Source organism: Gossypium hirsutum, chromosome D09, assembly GCF_007990345.1.
Source record: "Gossypium hirsutum isolate 1008001.06 chromosome D09, Gossypium_hirsutum_v2.1, whole genome shotgun sequence".
Lineage (NCBI taxonomy): Eukaryota > Viridiplantae > Streptophyta > Magnoliopsida > Malvales > Malvaceae > Gossypium > Gossypium hirsutum.
The window spans coordinates 49,526,020-49,549,347 of NC_053445.1; the positions used below are offsets into that span (position 1 = coordinate 49,526,020).

The 23,328-nt window shown below is 31.8% G+C and overlaps 4 protein-coding genes and 1 long non-coding RNA gene across 5 annotated transcripts; all 5 read right to left on the minus strand.

Annotated features, from left to right (window-relative positions):
- Nucleotides 1-294: 294 nt before the first annotated feature.
- LOC107890670 (geraniol 8-hydroxylase) lies at nucleotides 295-2,484 on the minus strand. Its single transcript, XM_016815193.2, has 2 exons — nucleotides 1,433-2,484; nucleotides 295-1,083 (listed from the first exon to the last, which is right to left on the minus strand). Exons 1-2 carry the CDS (start codon nucleotides 2,327-2,329, stop codon nucleotides 478-480), a joined length of 1,503 nt encoding a protein of 500 aa, XP_016670682.1. The 5' UTR covers nucleotides 2,330-2,484; the 3' UTR covers nucleotides 295-477.
- A 1,841-nt stretch (nucleotides 2,485-4,325) lies between these two features.
- Nucleotides 4,326-6,351, minus strand: LOC121220979 (uncharacterized). Its single transcript, XR_005918295.1, has 3 exons — nucleotides 6,257-6,351; nucleotides 5,745-5,818; nucleotides 4,326-4,582 (listed from the first exon to the last, which is right to left on the minus strand). It is a non-coding gene; the product is annotated as an uncharacterized lncRNA (long non-coding RNA).
- A 1,513-nt stretch (nucleotides 6,352-7,864) lies between these two features.
- Nucleotides 7,865-10,250, minus strand: LOC107890669 (geraniol 8-hydroxylase). Its single transcript, XM_041101193.1, has 2 exons — nucleotides 9,115-10,250; nucleotides 7,865-8,583 (listed from the first exon to the last, which is right to left on the minus strand). Exons 1-2 carry the CDS (start codon nucleotides 10,009-10,011, stop codon nucleotides 7,978-7,980), a joined length of 1,503 nt encoding a protein of 500 aa, XP_040957127.1. The 5' UTR covers nucleotides 10,012-10,250; the 3' UTR covers nucleotides 7,865-7,977.
- A 9,097-nt stretch (nucleotides 10,251-19,347) lies between these two features.
- LOC107890666 (geraniol 8-hydroxylase-like) lies at nucleotides 19,348-21,825 on the minus strand. The gene is made up of 2 exons (XM_016815192.2): nucleotides 21,356-21,825; nucleotides 19,348-21,099 (listed from the first exon to the last, which is right to left on the minus strand). Exon 2 carries the CDS (start codon nucleotides 20,726-20,728, stop codon nucleotides 20,021-20,023), a length of 708 nt encoding a protein of 235 aa, XP_016670681.1. The 5' UTR covers nucleotides 20,729-21,099; nucleotides 21,356-21,825; the 3' UTR covers nucleotides 19,348-20,020.
- LOC107892456 (geraniol 8-hydroxylase) lies at nucleotides 19,387-19,875 on the minus strand. The gene is made up of 2 exons (XM_016817538.1): nucleotides 19,710-19,875; nucleotides 19,387-19,517 (listed from the first exon to the last, which is right to left on the minus strand). Exons 1-2 carry the CDS (start codon nucleotides 19,873-19,875, stop codon nucleotides 19,387-19,389), a joined length of 297 nt encoding a protein of 98 aa, XP_016673027.1.
- Nucleotides 21,826-23,328: the final 1,503 nt, after the last annotated feature.

A 23,328-nucleotide genomic window follows, 5' to 3' on the forward strand; every position in this document is an offset into this window, starting at 1 on the left:
TATAAAAATTGAGGGCTACATTTAGTATTATACTAATTTTTTAATAGCCATATCAACTTACCATTTGTGATTTTAACAGAGTGACTAAAATTGCCACACTATGTAATATGAGTGTTTAAATTATAAATTTTTTATTTTGAATGACTAAAATACATAATTAAAAATATTAAATCTTAACTGATTGGAAAGTAGAGTAGATGGAATATGAAAATTAAGAATATGTTTCATAAGTCTCATATTCTGAAGTGAAATCAGTGAGAAGTGCATGATATGATAATATCAGCAACACCGAAATAACAATGATAGAAATAGACAAGCTTGTGATCATTTGTCTGAATAAAGCCAAAAACAAGCTACGAACATTTTCACTTGGATTTTAAACAGGTTTTTCAGATAAGAACAAGGATACATTGTCCTAAGAAAAGATAAAGCCAATAACAAGCTACGAATTTTCACTTTGGAATTTAAACAGGCTTGTCAGATAACAACAGGGATTGCTTGCAAAGGTTCAGCCATTTGAACGGTGAGTCCAAACTTCTCTTCCATGTTCATCTCTTTTGGTGAGATCCCACCTTCAAGTTTCCAATCAAAAGAGTTAATAAGAGATCCTAACATCAGATACAACATTCGATTCGCCAAAGGTAATCCTGGGCATATTCGGCGTCCGGCTCCGAACGGAATCAACCCAAAATCCCTACCTTTGACATCAATTTCGGACCCCAAGAATCTCTCTGGCATAAAACTGTTTGGATTTTCCCAAATACTTGAATCTCTACCGATGGCCCATGCATTAACCAACACTTGTGAACCCTCTGGAACGTGGAAACCACAAAGGTCGGTGTCGGAGCCAGCTCTACGCGGAAGTAATAGCGGGACTGGAGGATGCATTCGAAAGGTTTCTTTGATAATTGCTTGCAAATATGGTAAACTATTTATGTCTGATTCCTCAATTGGTTTCCCTTTATCGATTACTTGATCTAATTCTTTCTTGACTTTAAGTAAAACATGTGGATTTTGAAGTACTTCTGCCATTGCCCACTCTAATGTATTTGATGTCGTATCAGTTCCGGCGACAAATAGAACCTGTCATCTAACATGATTAAACCAAAGATCTAGCATTCGTAATGAATAGATGTTAGGATATCTTTTTTTCTAAATATTAATGTGTAAAGATAAGGCGAGAAGAATATTTTATAACCCAATCACGCCAAGACAGTCTGTTTCATACATATCGATACGCAAGACAATATGAGAAAAAAAACGAACTGGAACCAGGCACGCTGTCCCCCAGATATCTTTTTGTGATTTAACGAAGAATTAGCAAAAAAAAGAAAAGAAAAAAAGATGGAGATGAAAAACTCTGGTTAGCAAACATGAATTATAACTGGATCATTTATGAAGAGAATAATTAGAGGTAGATAGAAAAAGTTACCAGAAATAAGTGTTTGATATGATCTTTATTAAGTTCTTCGATATCGCCTTCAATGATGTCGAGAAGAGTATCCAAAACATCATTTGATGCGGTATAATCTGGGGATTTTCTTGATTGCTGTCTTTCATCCATCATATTGCCGAAAAGTTTAAGCAACTTGTCAAAATGAACAGTCATCCGGCGCCGTACACCTTGTGGATCCATCTTTCTAAGCAAAGGGAAATAATCAGCCAAATTAGGCTTCCCTGCCTCTACCATGATAATGTAAACTGCTTTCCTGAATTCTTGCGCTCTAGCTGAATTTGGGTCAACCAAATCCACTGAAAACATAGTGTTGGACAACAAATTAATGGTAGTATCAAAAGCAGCTTGGCCTATGTTAATGGCTTCACATTTAAGGCAACTTTCGCCAACTTTAGCAATCAGTTGTTGAATCTTTTGCCGACGCAGGTATTCATTGGCATCGAGTTTCAGACTAGAGAAAATATGGATATTACCGACTTTGCGAAGAGTTCTCCAAAGCGGCGACACAGGTATCCATGGCATCCCAAATTCACAGTGTTGGCTGGCTCGAATTGCATCCACAATGGTTCGGTTGCAGAATATAAGGTCCTGTTTTTGAAGGATCTCTTTGGCCGTTGTTTCCGAGGAGACGACGACGGTGATTAAGCTGCCGAGTTTGAGACTCATAACGGGGCCATGAATCTGAGCAAACTTAGCCAAAGACCTGTGGGGTTTATCCCCAAGATCGAAGAGGTTGCCGAAGATTGGAATTCGGCGTGGACCAGGCGGGAGCTTGCGTTGGCTTGATTTATTTCCATTTTTAATGGAGAGGAAAGCTTGAAGCAGAAACCAAGTCAATAGCAGACCTAGCAAGGAACTTGCTAACAAATCCATTTCTCTCACACTCACACTCACACTCACACTCACACTCGCCAATACAGGCTAAACTAGCTCTCAGTCGTGCGATATTATATCATATATGTCGTGCACAGTGTCTGCTGTAATAGTGTGGATCGGATGGGTGAGAACCACTTGCCGGTAATTTTTAATTTTTAAATGCATCAATCTAAGGTTGATGTCCTTTCATTTTCGGGTTAAATTATTTTTTGGATTCCAACTTCACAAATTTTCTTAAAATTTAATTTTTTTCAAGTTAGACCTTAAACGTTATAATTGTTATCTCATTGAGTTTGAATTTATTTTTATCCAAGTTACACTTTGAATTTAGTAATTGTTCTTATATTAGGGTTTAATTTTTTTTTATCTAAGTTAAGTCCTTAAAAAATTTAATATGGGAATAATTGTGAAATTTAAGGATTAATTTGGACAAAAAAGTTCAAGCTCTAATGTGGAAATAATTGCCTAATTTAAGCCCCAATGTGTAAATATTTGCAAGTTTAGGGCCTAATTTGGCAAAAAATATAGTTCAAGCCCCAATGTGAGAAAAGTGGTTAAGTTCGAAAAAATTAATTTAATCTCTAAGCCATCCCTTATTTGTTGGGAGAAAACGCATTCATTGCGGATAGTGATACATACTATATATATTTCTCTAATTCATCATTTTTGTTTTATTTATCATATCATTTAAATGCAAACTGTCAAGGGTTGTACCGAGCTAACGAAGAGACCAATTAGAAACATATAATTAGAGCTTAGATAATTTGCAATTAAGTTTCGACTCTTCATCTACTAATTACAATATTATTTAGCCAATGAGTTATTCCACTAATATACCACGACTAAGCTCTTCCCATTATATACCATTACGAAAGTACCTTATCAAGTGTACATCTAATGACTTTGTCATATATGTGGTACCCTTATAGGATATCCTTAATTTCTTTGGGTTAAATCCATTCACCTAATATGATCATATTTTATCTCATGGTAATCATTATATCTAATTTCATGAAAAGGCAATTACTAATGTATAGTAATTAAATTATTCATCCTAAACAAATGACTCATGGCCACGTTATTCTCCCATCTATCATGTAATGCCTATGAGACTATATCATTTACCCTTTTATTGGACTATGAATTCTATTATTGTAAATAAAGTCATGCCATGCAGAAGTCTTATAGCCGACGTACCAGCTTTCAGCTCTACTACCAATTGTGTAACAATTCGTTTTTAGTGGTACCGAAAATGATGATTTTGAAATTTCATTTTCAGATAATGTAACACCCCTTACCTGAGACCGTTGCCGGAGTTGAGCACGAGGCATTACTTAGCTTAACACACTAATTCGAAGCATAAAAACTTGTTTTGAAAATTAATTTCACTAATTACAACAATCTGTCCAATCGTGCAGCAGTTACTAAATTAATTATAACTCGAGCTACAAGACTCAAAATTTAATTCCGTAAAATTTCCCTGAAACTACTCATATATCTTCCTACCATAAAATTTTTAGAATTTTTGGTTCAGCAAATTAGTACATTTTATTAGTTAAAGTCTCTCCTGTTTCACCACTTGACTGTCCTGACCTCTTGCCACTAAAAATAAATTTCCTCACTATAGGATTTTCATATGATGTTCTCACTTGTTTCTACAGAAAATAGACTCATTAAGGAATCTAAGCATGTAAAATACAGCTCAAAAATATTTTTGTACAATTTTTAATGATTTTCTAAACTCAGAACAGGGGACACCAAAAACAGATCTGACCTTGTCTCATTGAAATTCACATATCTAAAAATATAAAATTCCTTTTGTTAAACCGTTATTTTTCCATGAAAATAGACTCAATAAGCTTTCAATCTACATGTCATTCACCTTCTAACTCATAATATACTATCCTAGGTGATTTTTCAAAGTCATGTCACTGTTGCTGCCTGAATTCTGTTTCTTTGCAAATTTTTACTCTTTCATGATTTCCATGCATGATTTATCACCTAAACATATATATTACCAAACATATTCATACTTACCATTTTAAAAGCCAAACATTATCACATACTCACATATCGTCCTTTAGCAATATTATAGATACAAGCATTCAAAATGACTAATCCCTATAAATCACTTAGGTATATACATTACTTAGGTACATGCTACGTTATCAAAAGAAATGTACATCACTAAAATTTCTCTGAGGTCGGGATTACTCTGGATGCTGGACCGAACACTGGTTTTCTACTAACCTGCGCACGGAAACAACCGTACGCTGAGCATGGGAATACTCAGTGGTATTACCATAATTCAAATTTATAACATTAATCGATAAATTATATACATTCAATTTATATCTACAATTATTCATTAATTATCTCATACTTTAAATCAACTTGATCATTAATAACATTAAGCAATATTTCAATCTTATATTTAATTATACTTATACATTATTTCACTATCTCAATTCCATTGGATTTTTTAACATCTCATTCTAATAACTCATTTCAATTCATATTCAAGATCATTCAATAAAATTTATATTATCAAAATTATTCATTCACCCCTATTAACTTGAATCGGACTTTGGCGGATACACGGATCCAACCAAACACACCAGAATGGCACCCAGTGCCTCATCAGATAGTTCGAAGCAATAAAGTGACACCCAGTGTCTCATCGGCCAAGCCGAAGTAAGTTGGTGCCCAGTACCTCATCGAATCTATCCGAAGTAACAATATGACACCCAGTGTCTCATCGACTCGAGGTCGAAGTATCCCTGAACTCTTCAAATCCTATGGCATGCCAACTATATCCGACTCAGCCCGACTAGTTAATAGGGTTTCCGAATCACATTTCAATTCAATCACTTTCTCATACTTTCAATTCAAATCATTCCAATTTAATCACAGTTTGATTCAATACATTTTTCTATTTCAAATTCACTTTCGATCCAATCACAATTCAATTCAAATTCACTTCCCACTTTCTAATCAATAAACAATTCAACACCAATACATATTTCAGATATTCACATATAATCATACTTCGATTCAATTCAAACCACTTTTCAATCAATACACAATTCACATATTCACATAACTTCAAATCTCATATCTCGATTTCCAACTCACATATCAATTCACAATTCACATATTCACACATAATCATAATTTAATTCACTTTTATTCAATTTATATTTTAATTCATTTTCCAATCAAATTCAAATCACTAATTATTTTTCAATCAATATGCATTTCAAATACTCACGTATTTTCTTCATTCAATTCAATTTGATTCAATCCAAATCACTATTATCATTTCTATTGCTTACCTGATTTTACTTATCTGCATGCATTTTAATTAAAATATAACAATTAATAATTAAATTCGAATTATGGTAATACTAACCAAAATTTTCTTGAATCACTCCTTGTCCACCTTCTCCTTCCCTTTCTCGGACAATGACTCTTGCACGATATTAGCTACGTAATTAAATAATTAAAAAATCATTAATACACAATTTCATCAAAATGTTTCCATTTATACCTAAACTTTACCTAAACTCTAATTTAATCCCTTATCAATACTAATTTTATTTTCCCAATCTAAATCCATATTCTCTTTAAATTCTTACTATAAACACATTTTAACTCTTCATTTTCACCATAAATCCCTAATTTCGAAATTCTCTCAATTTAGTCCCTATTAATTCAAAGCCTACACTTCATTTTACAATTAAATCCTTTACTAACTTCTAACTTGAAATTAAATCAATCTAACCCCCAACACTTCAATTTATTCAACATGAACAACATCTAATAATCTACTAACTTCCAAAATATCAACATAAATCATGAAATATTTTGTTCTAGAACTCTAAAAACTCAAAATTTATAAGAAAAAGACTTAATTTGACTTACCAATTAAGCTTAGAATCACAAAACCTCAATTTTCCCTTTTCTTTCTTTCTTTTCCTTCTTTACTGCTTTCCTTCTCTGTTTCGTTTGCCTATTCTGTTTCTATCCTCTTTTTCTATCTTTTATTTCCTTTATTTAATTAGTTTAATATAATAACAATAAAATAATAATATAAAATTATTTACTTAAATAATAAGTAAATATGTAATAATTACTAATATATGTATTTCATTTTTCCACATTTCCTCATATGCACCATAAATTTGTCAAGAATTTTGTTTATTTAAAATATAATAATTTAATATAATTAATATAATTTACAATATAATATAATAAAATAATAATATACTTAAAAAAAAGCTAAGATTTTTATCATGCATATGCCGACTCAACTTTAGAAAAAGGCATAATTGCCTATTTGGTCCTTTTAACTTTTCTTTAATCTATAATTAAACTTTTATCTCTATTGCAATTTAATCCTTTTTCATAATTAACCTCAATTTAGACAAATTCACTTAATTAAAACCTAATTAACTACACAACTAACTTCGTAAATATTTATAAAAATATTTACAGCTCAATTTATAATATCGAGGTCTCGATACCTCATTTTTCAACCCAATTTACCTAATAATTTCTTTTAAATCACTAAATTCACTAATTCAAAAATATTTCTAAAATCAGGCTTAACTTATAATTATTAATTAATAAATTTTTCTAACTTTTTCATCGGATTTAGTGATATCAAATAACTGTTCTGACACTACTGAAAATTGGGTTGTTACAGATAATGAAGTTAGTAAATATTATTTAATTAATATTTACTAGTCTACTATAGAGTTATATTAAATTTTGGTCCAAAAATTTTAGTAATCATATGGTTAAATAGGGTATAAAAACTAAATCATAAAAACCGTAAAAGTTAATCGTTGTTGATTTTTATGTTTTAAATGGTAAAATAATATTATAGGATGGATCAAAATGGAAATTAAGCCATAATGCTTCACAGTGGACTGTTGGTGCTAAATGTTTTAGAGAAAAATAAGCTTTTTATAATGTTTTAGACAAATTATCTAAAACATTATAAAAAGCTGTATCGCCGCCTCTTCCTACAAATTGAATTCAAGCTTCCTAAAGAGCTTAGGACCAACCGATTGCCTAACCCTGTCAACAGCTTTCATTGAGAAGCTGGAGCTTTGTGTGGATGCCAATCAACCCAAATGGTTTTCTATGAGCCATTCATTTGAAAAATAAAATAAAATTATAAAATATTTTTAAAACGTCTTTTTATTGCTTGGAATTGGATCAAAAATGGTTTTCTAAGAGCCATTCACAAAAATTATTAAGTTCAAATAAATTAATTTAATCTTTAAGTCATCTGTTATTAATAGGAGAAAATATATTCACTGCGAATAGTGATTTAATTCATCATTTTTATTTTATTCATCATATTAATTCAAATATAAACAGTAAAAATTGTACCGAAATAGCAGAACTCTCTTTCTATTTTTAAGGTGAAGTGAGCGATAAGTACAAGATTTTTTGAATAAATCTTTATTTGCTAGCAAGAATAGAAATGATAAATAGAGGACAATATTAACAACACTAAAATTATAATGATAAAAACATACAAAATTTTCATTAAAAAACATATAATTTTTTATCAGTTGTCTGAAAATTAACAGGGGTGTCTAAAGACTAGAAAGTGTATTTGAATTGGATTTTCAGACAAGAACAGGTATTGCCCGCAAAGGTTCCGCCATTTGAACTGTGATGGCTAACTTCTCCTCCATGTTTATCTTATTTGGTAAGATCCCACCTTCAAGTTTCCAATCAAAGGAGTTTATAAGAGACCCTAACATCAAATGCAGCATACGATTCGCTAAAGGTAATCCTGGGCATATTCGTCGTCCAGCGCCAAATGGAATCAACCCAAAATCTCTACCTTTGACATCAATTTCACACCCCAAAAACCTCTCCGGCATGAAACTATTAGGGTTTTCCCAAATGCTTGGATCTCTACCAATGGCCCACACGTTAACTAACACTTGTGATCCCTTTGGAACTTTGAAACCACAAAGGTCCGCATCGGAGCCAGCTCTGCGAGGGAGTAACAATGGGACAACCGGGTGCATTCGGAAGGTTTCTTTGATGATTGCTTGCAAATATGGTAAATGATTTATGTCTGATTCCTTGATAGGTTTCCCTTTTTCGATTGCTTGGTTTAGTTCTTTCTTGGCTTTAAGTAAAACTTGTGGGTTCTGAAGTAATTCCGCCATTGCCCACTCTAATGTGCTTGATGTTGTATCCGTTCCAGCAACAAATAAAACCTATCATTTGACATGATTAAACCAAATATTTAAGATTCATATTGACATGATGTAAGTATGTTTTTTTTGATGTCTCGATGCATAAAGATAATACAAGAAAAAAGAAGTCGTATAACCTAGCAATAATGATGTGGAGTTGCAATTGATGCATAAGATGACATGAGAAAATTTTTATATTACCTAACCGTGTCTAGATATCTTTTTCGTCTTGCATACACATTAATTTATTGTGTAAGAGGATATAAAAAACATCTTATAACTTGACAACATGGAAAAGTTGTCCTAAATGCATCTCCTCCACAGCATCTACACATCAATGCATGAGATGATTTGGAAAAAACATCTTTAAGCACAATGATGTCAAGACGTATTTTCTGGCTCACCTATGCATCGATGTGTCTTATAACCCAAGTATGTCAAGACATTTCTTCCATGTTGCCTATTCAATGATGCATAAATGAAATGGGGAAAATGTTTTATACCTAGCGGCATGAATAAAATAGAAAAGGTATAGGAAGACAAAATGATTACCAAAAATAAATGCATGACATGAGTTTTATTAAGCTCCTCAATATCGTCTTCAATAATATGAAGAAGAGTATCCAAAACATCATTTGATGCTGTATAATCTTGGGATTTTCTTGATTGCAATCTTTCATCAAATATATTTCCAAAAAGATTAAGCAAATTCTCGTAACGAACAGTCATCCGACGCCTTACTCCTTGTGGATCAATCTTTCTAAGCAAAGGGAAAAAATCAGCCAAATTAGGCGTCCCTGCCTCATCCATCATCCCCCTGACTGTTTTCTTGAATTCTCGAGCAATAGATGAGTTTGGGTCAACCAAATCCATTGAAAAGACAGTGTTGGACAACAAATTAACGGTAGTATCAAAAGCAGCTTGGCCTATGTTGACGGCTTCACCTTTAAGACAACTTTCGCTAACATTAGCAATCAGTTCCTGAATCTTGTTCCGACGCAGGTATTCGTTGGCGTCGAGTTTAATACTAGCGAAAATATGGCTATTACAGACTTTGCGAAGAGTTCTCCAAAGTGGGGACACAGGTATCCATGGCAGCCCAACTTCATAATGTTGGCTGGCTCTAACAGCATCCACAATGGTTCGGTTACAGAATGTGAGGTCCTGTTTCTGAAGGATCTCTTTTGCAGTTGTTTCCGATGAAACAACGATGGTGAGTATGCTGCCGAGTTTAAGACTCATAACGGGGCCATGAATCTGAGCAAGCTTAGCCAATGATCTGTGGGGTTTATCCCCAAGATCGAAGAGATTGCCGATGATTGGCTTAGGCCATGGACCAGGTGGGAGCTTGCGTTGGCTTGATTTACGTCCATTTCTAAATGAGTTAAAAGCCTGAAGCAGGAGCCAAGTGAAGAGCAGACATAGCAAGGAGCTTGTTAACAAATCCATCTCTCCCTTATTCGTATCAAAGAACGGTCTCAGTTTTAAAGGGATGTGAATGTTAGTGAACGTTAGTCAAAACACATGCAGGACTTCGTACATGAAAACCAATCTATAGTGTTCCACACGTTAACAATGTTGAATTCAAATCCTATATATATATATATCGCCAAAGTAGAATATGTCTCGTCCAGCATTGCTTGAGTACTAAGGGAAGGCATGCATGAATAGCGGAAAGTTGAATACTAATTTTATTAATCAGGATAAAAGAAAGATTTAGTACTTGAATTTTCATCTTTAAAATTTTTTCATCCTTAAAATTTTTTCATCCACTTTAATTTTGTAACACTAACATGTATCAGCTAAGTAGAAAAAAATCTTTTAAATATTTTGTTTACAATTTTATATTCTTTTTAGGTTTATTTTGTACGCTATACAATTTGTCACCCAATTATTCCCACGTTTTTATTCTAGTTATCTAATTTTTTTTTAAAATTTAGGTACTAAACTTTGTATTTGTTCTTATTTTGATCACTTGCCGTTAAATTGATAACATAAATATAATAGCATGACATTTTTCTAACTGGTATAATAACACATTTAGTTATCAATACTTATGCATTCTACTAATTTGAAGCTTGTCATTTGTGATTTTGATGGAAGTGACAAAAATGATCAAACTATATAATGTAGGTGCCTAAATTATAAACTTTTCATTTTACGTGCCTAAAATAACTTTTTTTATTATAATTGGATGACTATCTACAGAGTTTACCCTATAAAATAAAATATATTGTGTTGTATAAATTTTAATGTGTATTTATATCATGTTCATATTATTTTAAAATTTTAAAATTATTTTTCCATATCATGTAATTATATCGGACCTATAATTATTAAATACAATGTTAATTATAACATATCAACATTTTAATTTGAAAAATACTAAAGATAATAAAAAATTAGATGTAACTCCCCAAAATTCTATAAGATTAAAAGTTTTCTATGTGCAATTATGTTAGAAAGCTTATAATGTTAGAAAACCCATACCTAGAGGCATGCGCAATGCTTGTACGTATCCAAGCAAAAGGAAATTTATTTCCTCAATTCTCGCATAGTCAAAAAAAAATTTGTTGGGTCAGAATTAAATTATATATTTTTATGATAGTAAAAATATAATTTTACTATTTTAATAGTTTATATCTTTATAATTTTTAAAAAATAAGATTAAATTTTTATTATTTTTGGGAGGCTAAAGTGTAATTTTATCATTACTAATTTAAAATTTTATAAATTATAAATTACCTAAATAGAAAATTTTTCATTTTAAGGGCCCGGCACCTACCGGCCCCCTTGACTCCGCTACTATTTATATCTTATATTTCTCTCCTTTTATCTTGTTATTGTTATAATTTTCTTAAATTTTATAAAACGTTTTAAAAATTACATTTAAATTTTATAAATTTTCATTTAAGATATTAGACAATAAAATGTAGAGCGAGAAAATTTGACTTTTTTTTTATAAAACTAACCCAAAAAAATTAATTAAATATGTAAATGACCTTTTTTATTTGATAAAATAGATAAATAACCTAAAATCTACAGTAAAAATTAGTGGAGCCAAAGTGTTTGACGCCACCAACATGCCACGTCAGCATTGGGGATAAAAAATTTAATTTTTCAGTGGAGTCATGTAGAATGGTGCCATCTGTATAAATATTAAGGAAATATTACGATTTTTGAAAAAATAGGAGAGATCTAAATAAAGCCTTGGTACATTTTGTCCTTTTCCTGTTGTTTTTTTATTTGTTTATTATTTGTTTTATAATATTTTAAATGTTTTATAATATTTCTTTATTCAAATGTTTTTTTATTTGTTTTATTACATTTTAAATATTTTACAATATTTATTTATTCAAACCTTTTTTAAAATCATATTTATAATTTTAAAATACGTAAATATTTTATTTAAATGACTCCATCAAATAAATATTAGTTTTTAAAATTATAAATATAATTAAAAATGTTTGAATAAACAAATATTATAAAATAAAAAAAAATAATAAACAAAAAAAAGAAAAGGATATTGGAATTTGGTGGCGCCAAATTATTTGGCTCTACTAAAAAAAGAAAAATTTATTTAGAGCCTCCCATTTTTCAAAAATCATAATATTTTTCTAGTATTTATATAAGTGGCGCCATTCTACATGACTCCATTAAAAAAATAATTTTTTCATTCCTAATGCTGACGTGACATGTTAGTGACTCTAAACATTTTGGCTCCACCAACTTTTACTGTAAATTCTAAGTTATTTACATATTTTATCAAAAAAAATCATTTATATAATTGATTTTTTGGGAGTTAATTTTATAAAAAAACCAGAAAATTCAGTTATTTGTAGAAGGTTTTTTTTTTACTTAAAGCTCGTATCTAGATTTAACTTTTAATTAGCTAATTTGTGATTAATTATGAGTGTTTTGATTAATTTATTTTTTATTTTTTTGAAAAAAAACTTATTTTATTTCTATCTTCTAATGATGGTGAAAGAATTAACTACATTATGAATCTTGATTTTGTTCTTGTGATTGTGATTTTTTGCACTTTAATTTGGTCAATTTAATTTATGTATTTTTTGAATTAGTTAATTTTAATTTTTATATTTTTCAAATTTTCAAATTTTAATTTTGACCCATCAATAGCTGCTAAATTTAATTATTAGTATTGAACCATGTATAGAGTTGTAGATTTAGTCCATATTTTTCACTTTTAAAATCTTAGCCTTGCACTAATGACAATCATTAATCCATTATCTGGATTTTTAGTGAATGATATGTGAAAATAACAAGCTGTCATGATTTTTATTTTTGGTTAAAAAAAATAGAAGTAAACTTTTTATTACACGACTCTACTGAGAGTTTGCCCATATTCCAGACTATTAAATATCATTCTCCAGTAAGATTCGAACACACTCAGGTGGCTCACCAAAGTAACATTTCACATTTAAATCTCCATTTGACATCTTTGCTAAGCAATTCGCGACCTTGTTCTATTCCCTCGGAACATGCCGAAATCTAATTCGCCATTCCTTCAAAAAAATTAGGGTCTGTTTGATAGGGGGAAAATATTTTCCGGAATTGATTTCCCCATTTTCCAGTGTTTGATTGGAGGAAAATATTTTCCTCACGTAAAATCAATTACAAACACGGGAAAAAGAAGCCTTTAATTTTGGAAAATGTCTTACCGATTTGGAATCAGTAAGACATTTTTCGATTTTTCCAGCGTTCTCCCTTCTCTACACTCTCGTTCTCCCTTCTCCTCTCTACACCGATCTGGTTTCGTTCTCCCTTTCGTTCTCCCTTGATTTGGTTTCGGGCTCCTTTTCCCCCCTTGATTTCTTCTTCTTTTTATAAATTGATTTGGGGATTTTCTGCTTGTTTTTGTCTGAGATCTTGCTTGGGTTTTCTGCTAGTTTGGCTGTGCTGTTTGGCTTGTCTTGGGCAGACTTTCTTCACAGACTTGCTTTAGAAAGGTATATTTTCTTCTCCATAGTTTTGTGAATCGGTTTCTTGTCCATAGTTAGAAAGATTTTGGCCCCTGTTTATGTTAAATGTCACCTCTGCTCTCACTGATCTGTGCGTGCTTTTTTTGTTTGATTTTAAGTGTATTTTTTAGCAGATCGAAGCTTGTTTCGCTGTTTTTTATCAAAGTGTTTTTTTTCTTTTGATTTTCGGTTTTTGATCGAAATTCTGTGTTTTTCTGTTTGTTTGTCACTATCTCGTTTACTAACTGTTCATGCAATTCTTAAAGAGTATTATATCATAATGGATTCTTTTTAAGTCTCTGTTTGGTTGATAGGAAAATTCTAGAATTATATGAAAAAAGAAATGCAAATTTAAGTTTCGTTCAGAAAATGGTTTCTACTTCGATTTTGTTTTATTATTCTGTTTTGCACGTTCTATTTCGTGCAATGCTTCATCGTATCCATATTATGTTACTCGTACTCAGATTTGTATATATGTATATGCATCTGATAATAATATGTTCAAAGAATTACAACATTTGATGTTGAAGAACAAGAAATTAGCTTCTTCATTTTCTTTTTTTTTTTTTGGTTTAAGTGATTCTGTTTTAAGTATATGTTTTACCTTTGCAGCCATTTCATATCTTTCAAGCCTTCCCTCCCAAAGCAGGCAAAGGTGAGGATCTTTGACTAGTTGTGAAAAGTGAAAGAAAAGCTGGTCAATGATTCTTGTTATGCTTTAAGTCTAGCATTACGTAAGTAGGGTTTGTGGTTCATGTTTTTAAGTATCTGCTTTACCTTTGTTCTCCAGAGTAGTTGAATATTTGTTTCACAGCTACATATATAGGAATTTGTGGTTCATGTTTTTAAGTATCTGTCTTACCTTCTGCTGCCATTTCATATCTTTCAAGCCTTCCCTCCCAAAGCAGGCCAAGGTGAGGATCTTTGACTGGTTGTGAGAAGTGAAAGAAAAGCTGGTAAATGAAACTTGCATTTGTGCCGTAGAGCCTCATTTGGAGGCATAGCTTTTAACACGCTCTTATATAGAAAATAGTCATAATTGAGCATAATGCAATTTCAGTTCAATATTTCATTTCATTTATCAATGTTTCAGTTTCGTATATGGCGGTGCTGCATTGTTGATATTATCCCAATTAAGAGATATTATTCCAATGATGCTAAAAGAGAATGGGGTAGAGCTAACAAGAACAAAGTCATAGCATGTGGATGGTTTTAAATAGTTGTGCAAACACTTTGAGTGTAAAACTGCTTCATGATATGGTTGTGGAAAGATTGTGGGTTAAGCAAATGGCACAGTTTCTGTTTTAATGTAGTAGGTTGTACATTGGTTTTGGTTGCATTTCTTGGTGGATGCCGTTTGAATAATAAATTAGAATAACTAAAATTTTTTCTTACACCGATTTTAATTTTGATTCGTATAGTGTACACTGACTAAAACATTTCACACCGACTAATGCATGAACAATACTAAAAAATTATTTTTTACCAACTTTATGGATAATAATTTAATTATGGATAATAATTTAATTAAAGATACAACATAATGAAATATGGATTATTCGTTTTTCTTTATCTTTTTTTGTGAATTTATTCGTTTTTCTTTATTTACAAGTAATCGATATCAAAATCTTTTACGAAAAATCTGATTAGTATATTCTCAAACTAGAATCTATATCAAATTGGTCTCTATAATTTAATTAAAGATACAACCAAAGTTTTTTTAGTTAAAAGTAAGAAGCATAGAAAAATTTGGCTTCAAAAATTTTCTCAAGGGTTGAAGATATTGATACATTTATGTGGTGTAATATTATACACTTGGACAATGCTGTTACTATGTGGTGTACTACTAAGTATGTATTTGGATAAATTATTTCTAGTACTTATTGTGGTTTCGAAGCAATTTATAATTATTCAATATTATTACTAGTACTTATTGTGGATAATATTTTTTCAATTTTTAACAATCAATATTGTAGCTTAATAATTGAGTATTATTATAAATAAATCATTGCAATATATGTAAAAGCAATTTAAAATATAAAAATTTATTAATATATGTAAAAAATAACTTTTCCGGAAAATAATTTCAGGAAATCTGTCAAACAGCAGAAAATATTTTACACAGATTCAATCAAACACTAGAAAATATTTTCCAGTAAATCATTTTACAGAAAAGTAAAACATTTTTCAGAAATCATTTTACGGAAAACATTTTACTGGCAATCAAACGGACCCTTAATATCAAGCTGACGTGATATTATATTTATGATAATATATTTGTCCCATTAAATTTTAGGAATAACAAATTTTAACTTAATAAATTTAACCATTATTATTTGGTAAGGATTTAAATTTTAAATATTAAAAACTACAGGGACTAAAAAGATCACATTAAAGTAGAATTCGATATTATTGTTTTGATTTATATTCCTACTGTGTAATTCATTGTATGTTCTCATCTGAAATTGGTTGGTCTGTTTCATGTGATGAAAATCCACTTTTTATGGTTAAAAATAAAGCTACTTGTTTTTGACCAATTTCTGGTTTGAATTGAAAAGGTCAAAAATTACTTGTTTGAATTAAAGAAGAAATTTTAAATTTGTGAAGCAACTTTTATTTATTTATTTATTATTATAATATTCAACATATTTTATTATTTTAGAATTTATATTAATAGTTTATAAATTCATATATTCTCGTTCAATATTTATTATTATAATTTTTAGGTTGAATATATATATTTTTTATTTGATAAAATATTTCTATGTTATGTAATTAAAAAAGAATTATTATTGAAATAATTAAGTGTAGTGGTAAAATACATTACATTTTATTTTTTTGAAAATGGCTTTCATAGAGTATTAGAGAAAAACAGACCACATGGGCGAGGTCCAAGTTCAAAGACAAAAGCAACAAACTGCATTATGTCCCAATACAATCAGAAAAATACCAAAGAAAAACTAAAGACAAAAGAAAAAGAAACCCGAAAGGCTGCCCGGTAAGCAGCTGATGGAAGCCAAAAATCCCAAAGCCAAATTCGATGAACTTGCAAGCACGGCAATGAAGAGAAAAGAAGACACAACAAGGAACGGGTAGAGAGATGCGACAGTTCCAACCCAAGGCATGTGGTGAAATTAAGGCAGATAAGCGTTCGACCGCCGTCCGCAACCACCGCGCTTTCCACTTGAAACGGAACCTCCTCGGTCCAGACACGATCCAATTTTTTTAAAATAAATATTATCTTGATGGTTGAAGATAGAATATACATTTATTGGGGTCTTGATTAATAATAACATTAAAAAAAAAACAACAACAACAAAAAATTGAAAGATTTGTGTTTAATATATAAAATTATAAAGTTATGGGGGCCGATAAATATTAATTAATGAGTATTATTTCATTACACGTTTTAAGGTTTAAAAAATGTGAATGTGAATTTTTACATTACACGTTTTAAATTTTGTTTCAAAATTTTCAACCACTTGAGCACACAAATTGGCTTTGTATTCCTGGGTTGGGTTTATTACCATTATAATCTTTTAAAAATATTTTCTTATTTTAATGCATTATTAATTACGATTTTCCAACAATATAACTGTATTTGAGTCATATGAAAACTATAGCCTCCAAACTAACAAATAATTGTATATTAAGAAAAATAAATTATAAAATTGTCAATGGAACATCTTCATTATCATCCTACAAAATTTTGTAATAATGAATTATTGATTATTGTTAAAAAAAAAGACTTAATTTATTTATATTATTATGGATGCAAGTCCAAAAATTACAAAGCTTGAAGTGTCTTTCTAGTATAAAAAATAAAAAATATTTAAAAGTTCAAAAAATACATACAAAAGTCTAAAAATATTTATAAGTAAATGAATATTTATTTTTAAAATTTTTAACTTGAAATTTATTTATTAAAATAATAATTTTATAAATAAAACAATTTAAAGGGGAACTATATTCAAAAAAGGAAAAACAATTTTAAATTTTTTTAATGTAATAAATACAATATAATTAAAGTATAAATATAAATGTAAATTCAAGTAACCACAAACATTAGATTAATTAAATTACAACCTGCAAATAAAGAGATATATAATTACGCATTACAAACAACGAACATGTTCACTTTAATTTTTAAATAGTGTTCTTAAACAAGAATAGGGATTGCTCGCAGAGGTTCTGCCCTTTGAACTGCGAGTCGATACTTCTCTTCCATATTCATCTCATTTCGTAAGACCCCGCCTTCAAGTTTCCGATCAAAATAGTTTATAAGAGACCCTAACATTAAATGCATTATGCGATTCGTTAAAGGTAATTCTGAGCATATTTGGCGCACAACTCCGAATAGAATTAACCTAACGGCTATTCGGTGATGTGGGATAAACGTGATTATTTAATATATATTATTTATATATAATTCTACAGTATAGGTAGCTCTCACAACCCATTTAATATATATTTATATATAATATGTATTTAGTCCCTACTCCCTATTTGTTTCTAATGCATCAATTGGGTCTTGAGGGCCCATATAAGAGATAATATGATTGAATATGTTTGATTTCGTATATGAATAGTAAATATTATGAGTTATCTGTATTTGATCTGTAAACTCTGGTAACGCACCGTAACCCTATTCTGGCGACGGATATGGGTTAGGGGTGTTACAAAAGGTGTGAGCCGTATAAAGTTACAAGTCTGTTAAAGACAGTAAGCCAAAAGTGTGAGCCTGTCAAAGTGCAAGTCTATCGAAGAGCTTAGCAGAATGCGAGCAAGTCTAAATGCAAGCCCGAATGGATGCAAGTCGAAGTGGCGGACTGTCTAAATGCAAGCCCGAGTGGATGCAAGCCGAAGTGGTGAACAGTCTAAATGCAAGGTGAGTGGTGCAAGCCAAAATGACAGACTGAAGGCAAGCAAACTATACTCGCAAACTATATGTGCAAGAAGAAATAGGACTATAATAAATAAGGGAACAAGGCAAGATGTGTTTGAAGGCAAGTTGTCAATCAAGTTTGTGAAGGAGGAGAACATTCCATTTGATGAACAAATCTTTGGCATAAAAGACTGAGATAGCAAGTATGTGAGTCAGATTTGGTTGAGAATGAGGCCAAGGTTGAACATGAAGTGCTTAAGCAAGGCCAGCTTGAAACAAAACAAAGCATCTTGTGATTGCCGAGCTTAAAAATTGTTGAATGATTGGTATTCGTAGCATGGAGTCCAAGAAGGAATGTTGAAAATTGGTCAACCATGATGCCATGATATTTTTGGTTGAAGTGCATGCAGTTTGTAAATATGTTGCAACACGTATGCTTGTTGTAGCTAGCAACAATATTTTTGTTTAGTTGCATTATAATTAAACTTAGTTGAAAGTGAACAAGTTGATGAAAGCTTGATATGTGTTTAGGTGTTGAATGACTAGTTTTAGGTGGCTTTTTTATATGTACAAGCAATGTTTATCAGTTACTAGGCTACTTAGTGGTAGTAGGTAGTATTTGATAATGCATTTGGCTATAAATGTATTGTTTTTCTGATTGAAAAAATGAGCAAAATAAGCTATCAGCCATAAGCTCCCTTACTGCACATTTGTGAGCAAGTAGTTTTTCTTCCTTTGCTCCTACAAAAACTCCAACAAAAGCAAAGAAGAGAATAGAACAATTCTAACTATTTGATCTTTGATTTTTGATTAGTTATTTTAAAAAAAATGTAATTAAGTTTTAAAAACAGACAAGTTTTTTTATCATTTGTCTAAAAATTAACAATATTATCTCAAGATCAGCAAATGCAATTACGATTAAGGAATGTCTTCACTTTGATATTTTAAACAGTATTATCACACAAGAATAAGGATTGCCAGCAAAGGTTCCACCATTTGAACCGCAATCCCATACTTCTCTTTCATATTCATCTCATTTGGTGAGATTTCACCTTCAAGTTCCCAATCAAAACAGTTTATAAGATACCCTAATATCAAATGCAACATTCGATTTGCTAAAAGCAATCTTGGGCATATCCGTCGTCCAGCTCCAAATGGAATTAACCCAAAATCCTTACCTTTGACATCTATTTCAGACCCCCAAGAATCTCTCCGACATGAAACTGTTTAGGTTATTCCAAATGCTTCGATCTTTTCCGATGGCCTATACGTTAACCAACACTTATGAACCCTCAAGAACTTTGAAACCGCAAAGGTTAGCATCTGAGCCTGCTGGCGAGGGAGTAACAGTGGGACAGCTGGGTGCATTCGGAAGGTTTCTTTGATGATTGCTTGCAAATATGGTAAACGGTTTATGTCAGATTCCTCAACAGTCGATTGCTTCATCTAATTCTTTCTTAGCTTTAAGTAAAACCTGTGGATTTCAAAGCACTTCTGCCATTGCCCACTCTAATGTGCTTGATGTTGTATCAGTTCTAGCAACAAATAAAACATGTCCTCTAACATGATATTCTTATCCTAATAATCGATCTCAAGACTTCTCTAACAATGCCAAGATGTCTCTTCCGCATAAAACATGGAAATAAATACTATAACATGATTGTTTATAAAGAGAAAAACTAAAAGAAGATGAAAAAAAAAACAAGATTACCAAAAGCAAGTTTGTGACAATAATTTTACTAAGCTTCTCGATACCGCCTTCAATAATGTCGAGAAGAGTATCCAAAACATCATTTGATACAGAATAATCTTGGGATTGTCTTGATTGTCGCCTTTCATCGAACATATTGCCGAAAAGGTTAAGCAACTTGTTGAAATGAACAGTCATCCAGCGCCGTACACCTTTTGGGTCAATCTTCTTAAGCAAAGGGAAATAATTAGCCAAATTAGGCTCCCCTGCCTCTACCATGATATCACAAACTATTTTTCTGAATTCTTGAGCACTTGATGAATTTGGATCAGCCAAATCCACTGAAAAAATAGTGTTGAACAGCAAATTAATGGTAGTATCAAAAACAGCTTGCCCGATCTTGATAGCTTCACCTTTATGGCAACTTTCGCCAACATTAGCAATCAGTTCCTGAATCTTGTTCCGACGCAGGTATTGAGTGGCATCCAGTTTCATACTAGCGAAAACATGGGTATTACAGACTTTGCGAAGAGTTCTCCAAAGCGGCGACACGGGTATCCACGTCAGCCCAACTTCATGGTGTTGACAGGCTCGGATAGCATCGATCATGGTTCAGTTAGAGAAAACGATATCCTTTTCTTTGGCCATTCTTTCCGATGAAACGACGACGGTGATTAAGCTGCTGAGTTTGAGACTCATAACGGGGCCATGAATCTGAGCAAGCTTAGCCAAGGATCTGTGGGGTTTATCTCCAAGATCGATGAGATTACCGATGATTGGCATCCGCCGCGGACCAGGTGGAAGCTTTTGTTGACTTGATTTACTTCCATTTATAATCGAGTTGAAAGCTTGAAGCAGGAGCCAAATCAATAGCGGACATAGCAAGGAACTTGTTAACAAATCCATCTCTCCCCAACACAGATTAAACTACGGTCTCAGTTGTATTAGCCGCCATGGATTAGAGTTGACGTCATTATTTTCTTGATTAATGCAGAAAAACAACAAAATGTTTACAATTAGGTTTAAAGTTTTCTTTTTTATATATTTAATCATAAACTGATGGAGGTAAATTATAAAAAAAAAATGAGCATTTTTACACCTTTTGAACTTCCTTAGAATATTTCATAATTTTCAACAAGCAAGTAAATAATGAAAGCTAAACAAGGCAATATAATTTGCAAGTATCAAAGAAACATCCAACAAGAGGCATGAAATTGGAGGGAAAAAAGAACCGACCTTATCAATGAAAAAAGGGCCAACCCATTTGAGGAAAACAGCAGCTACTAACCCCAAATGGTAAATAATGAAGTTCTCAATTTGATCCAACACCAAATATACCTTCTCTACATAGAAGAACAAGCAGGCTCCTTTAACAACAAAACCTCTCTTCTGCTTCACATTCTTCAAATAATGTCAGCCTCAAATTTACAGTGTTGCCATTAACATCACCATCACCATTATCACCCTGGACTCCTTGCTTTAGTTCTCGCACCACCTCACTCCCTCATCATTATTATCATTATCATCATCATAAAAAGTTATTGAGTTTCAGAAGAACCCTAATTTTCCTGTTTGTTTCCTGAGAAAATTAGAGAAGAGGAACGTGTGAGAGATGAGGTTAAAGATGAGAAGAGAACGTGAAGGAAAGAACGAGTGATGAATCTAAAGCAAAGAAGAGAATCGAGCAACTCTAGATATTGGATTTTTGGTTTTTCAATTAATTACTTCAAAAAGAAAAGAAATTTTATTTGTTTTAAGTGCACGTGGCACACCATTATTGCTCAGAATTTGGGAATTTTTGCAGCCGCAAAAGGGAATTGCTGCTACTATAATTGCATTACTATTGTTTTAAGTGCACGTGGCACACATTATTGCTCAGAATTGCAGGTGTATCTATTTAAAAGTTGTTTGCCATGTTTTTCTTTTTGAGAAATCTGATATAAAAAAGTTAACTGAAGGCTTTGCTTTTGTTCTTATCGGTCTTGTTGCTTGAGTGACAAGTGTGTTCTTTGTGTAAGAAACCTGAGTTGCTGAAGATTCTAAAAGCTGGTTTGTAAGACAAATTATTGTGAGATTCGGGTTGTTTGGTTGTGGGAATCTAACGGTGGATAGTTAAGAGTGGCTAACATGGACGGCTAAGGATGTTTCTAACTTTCGATGGAATGAGATTTTTCTTGTTCTCATTTGTTTGGTGGAACCAAGCACTCTGGTAAGGAAAATACCATGAAAGGGACTCTTTCAACAGAATCATATGGAAGGGAAAAAAATGGAAGTGATTGTTAATATTACACGGATGGATCCACGGGTTCACCCATATCTGGTCGTCCGTCTCTCGAGTATATGATGAGAAACTAAGAATTTGTCGTTTGACGGACGTGCTTTTCCACCATTATGGTGAAGCCCTCTGCTTCTTATGGTGTTTAATGTCGGCACCTCTCCAGGGTCTCACTAGATATGTACCTCGACAACCTCTCTCCCTCTCCTTCCTAAGCGTAGCAGTGCAGTGAGGTTGCTAAGGTTTTGGGGACTGATTTTCGTTGGGCTTTGCCTATATGCTTTATTTTGTTGTATTTTTTGGGCTTTGACTAGGCCTTTTTTATCATTAGAAAAAAAAATATTAGCTACGCTAGTTAATATGGGTAATGTATATGGGTTTCACTTATGGTTTGTCCTTACTGTCATAAGGTTAAGGAAATGTACTCCATCGTTTTGTGCTTTTTTGGTTCGATAAATTTGAAACCAGTTGAATCTTATCAAATGGGTTTCTGCTAGATGACTCAATAAGTGAAACTATCATTGCCATCTTATGGGCTATTTGGTTTTTTTTTTTTATGTATAAACCGATGCACGAATACATTGAAACTACAACAGAAGTACTGTTGAGTTTTGTGCAATCGTACCTCCAAAAGATCCAAAATGTGTCTGGGCCTTTTCCGCTTACGCAGTATTATCATGTGGGGTGGTGGTTGAACGTACAAACGGGTTGATCAACTCAATATCCCGGAAAAAACCAACTTAATGAACTTTATTAAATCGGTTAAAAAAACCAAGCAAATTGACCGTTTAAATCCATCGCTCTCCCCTAATTTTAGGTGCAATACTATCACATACCAAATATTCAATAAATATTTATCAATTTTTAAATTTATTATTATTTTTAATATATATTTGAAGACCCCAAGTTGTGACCTTGGATGTTTATTTTCGTT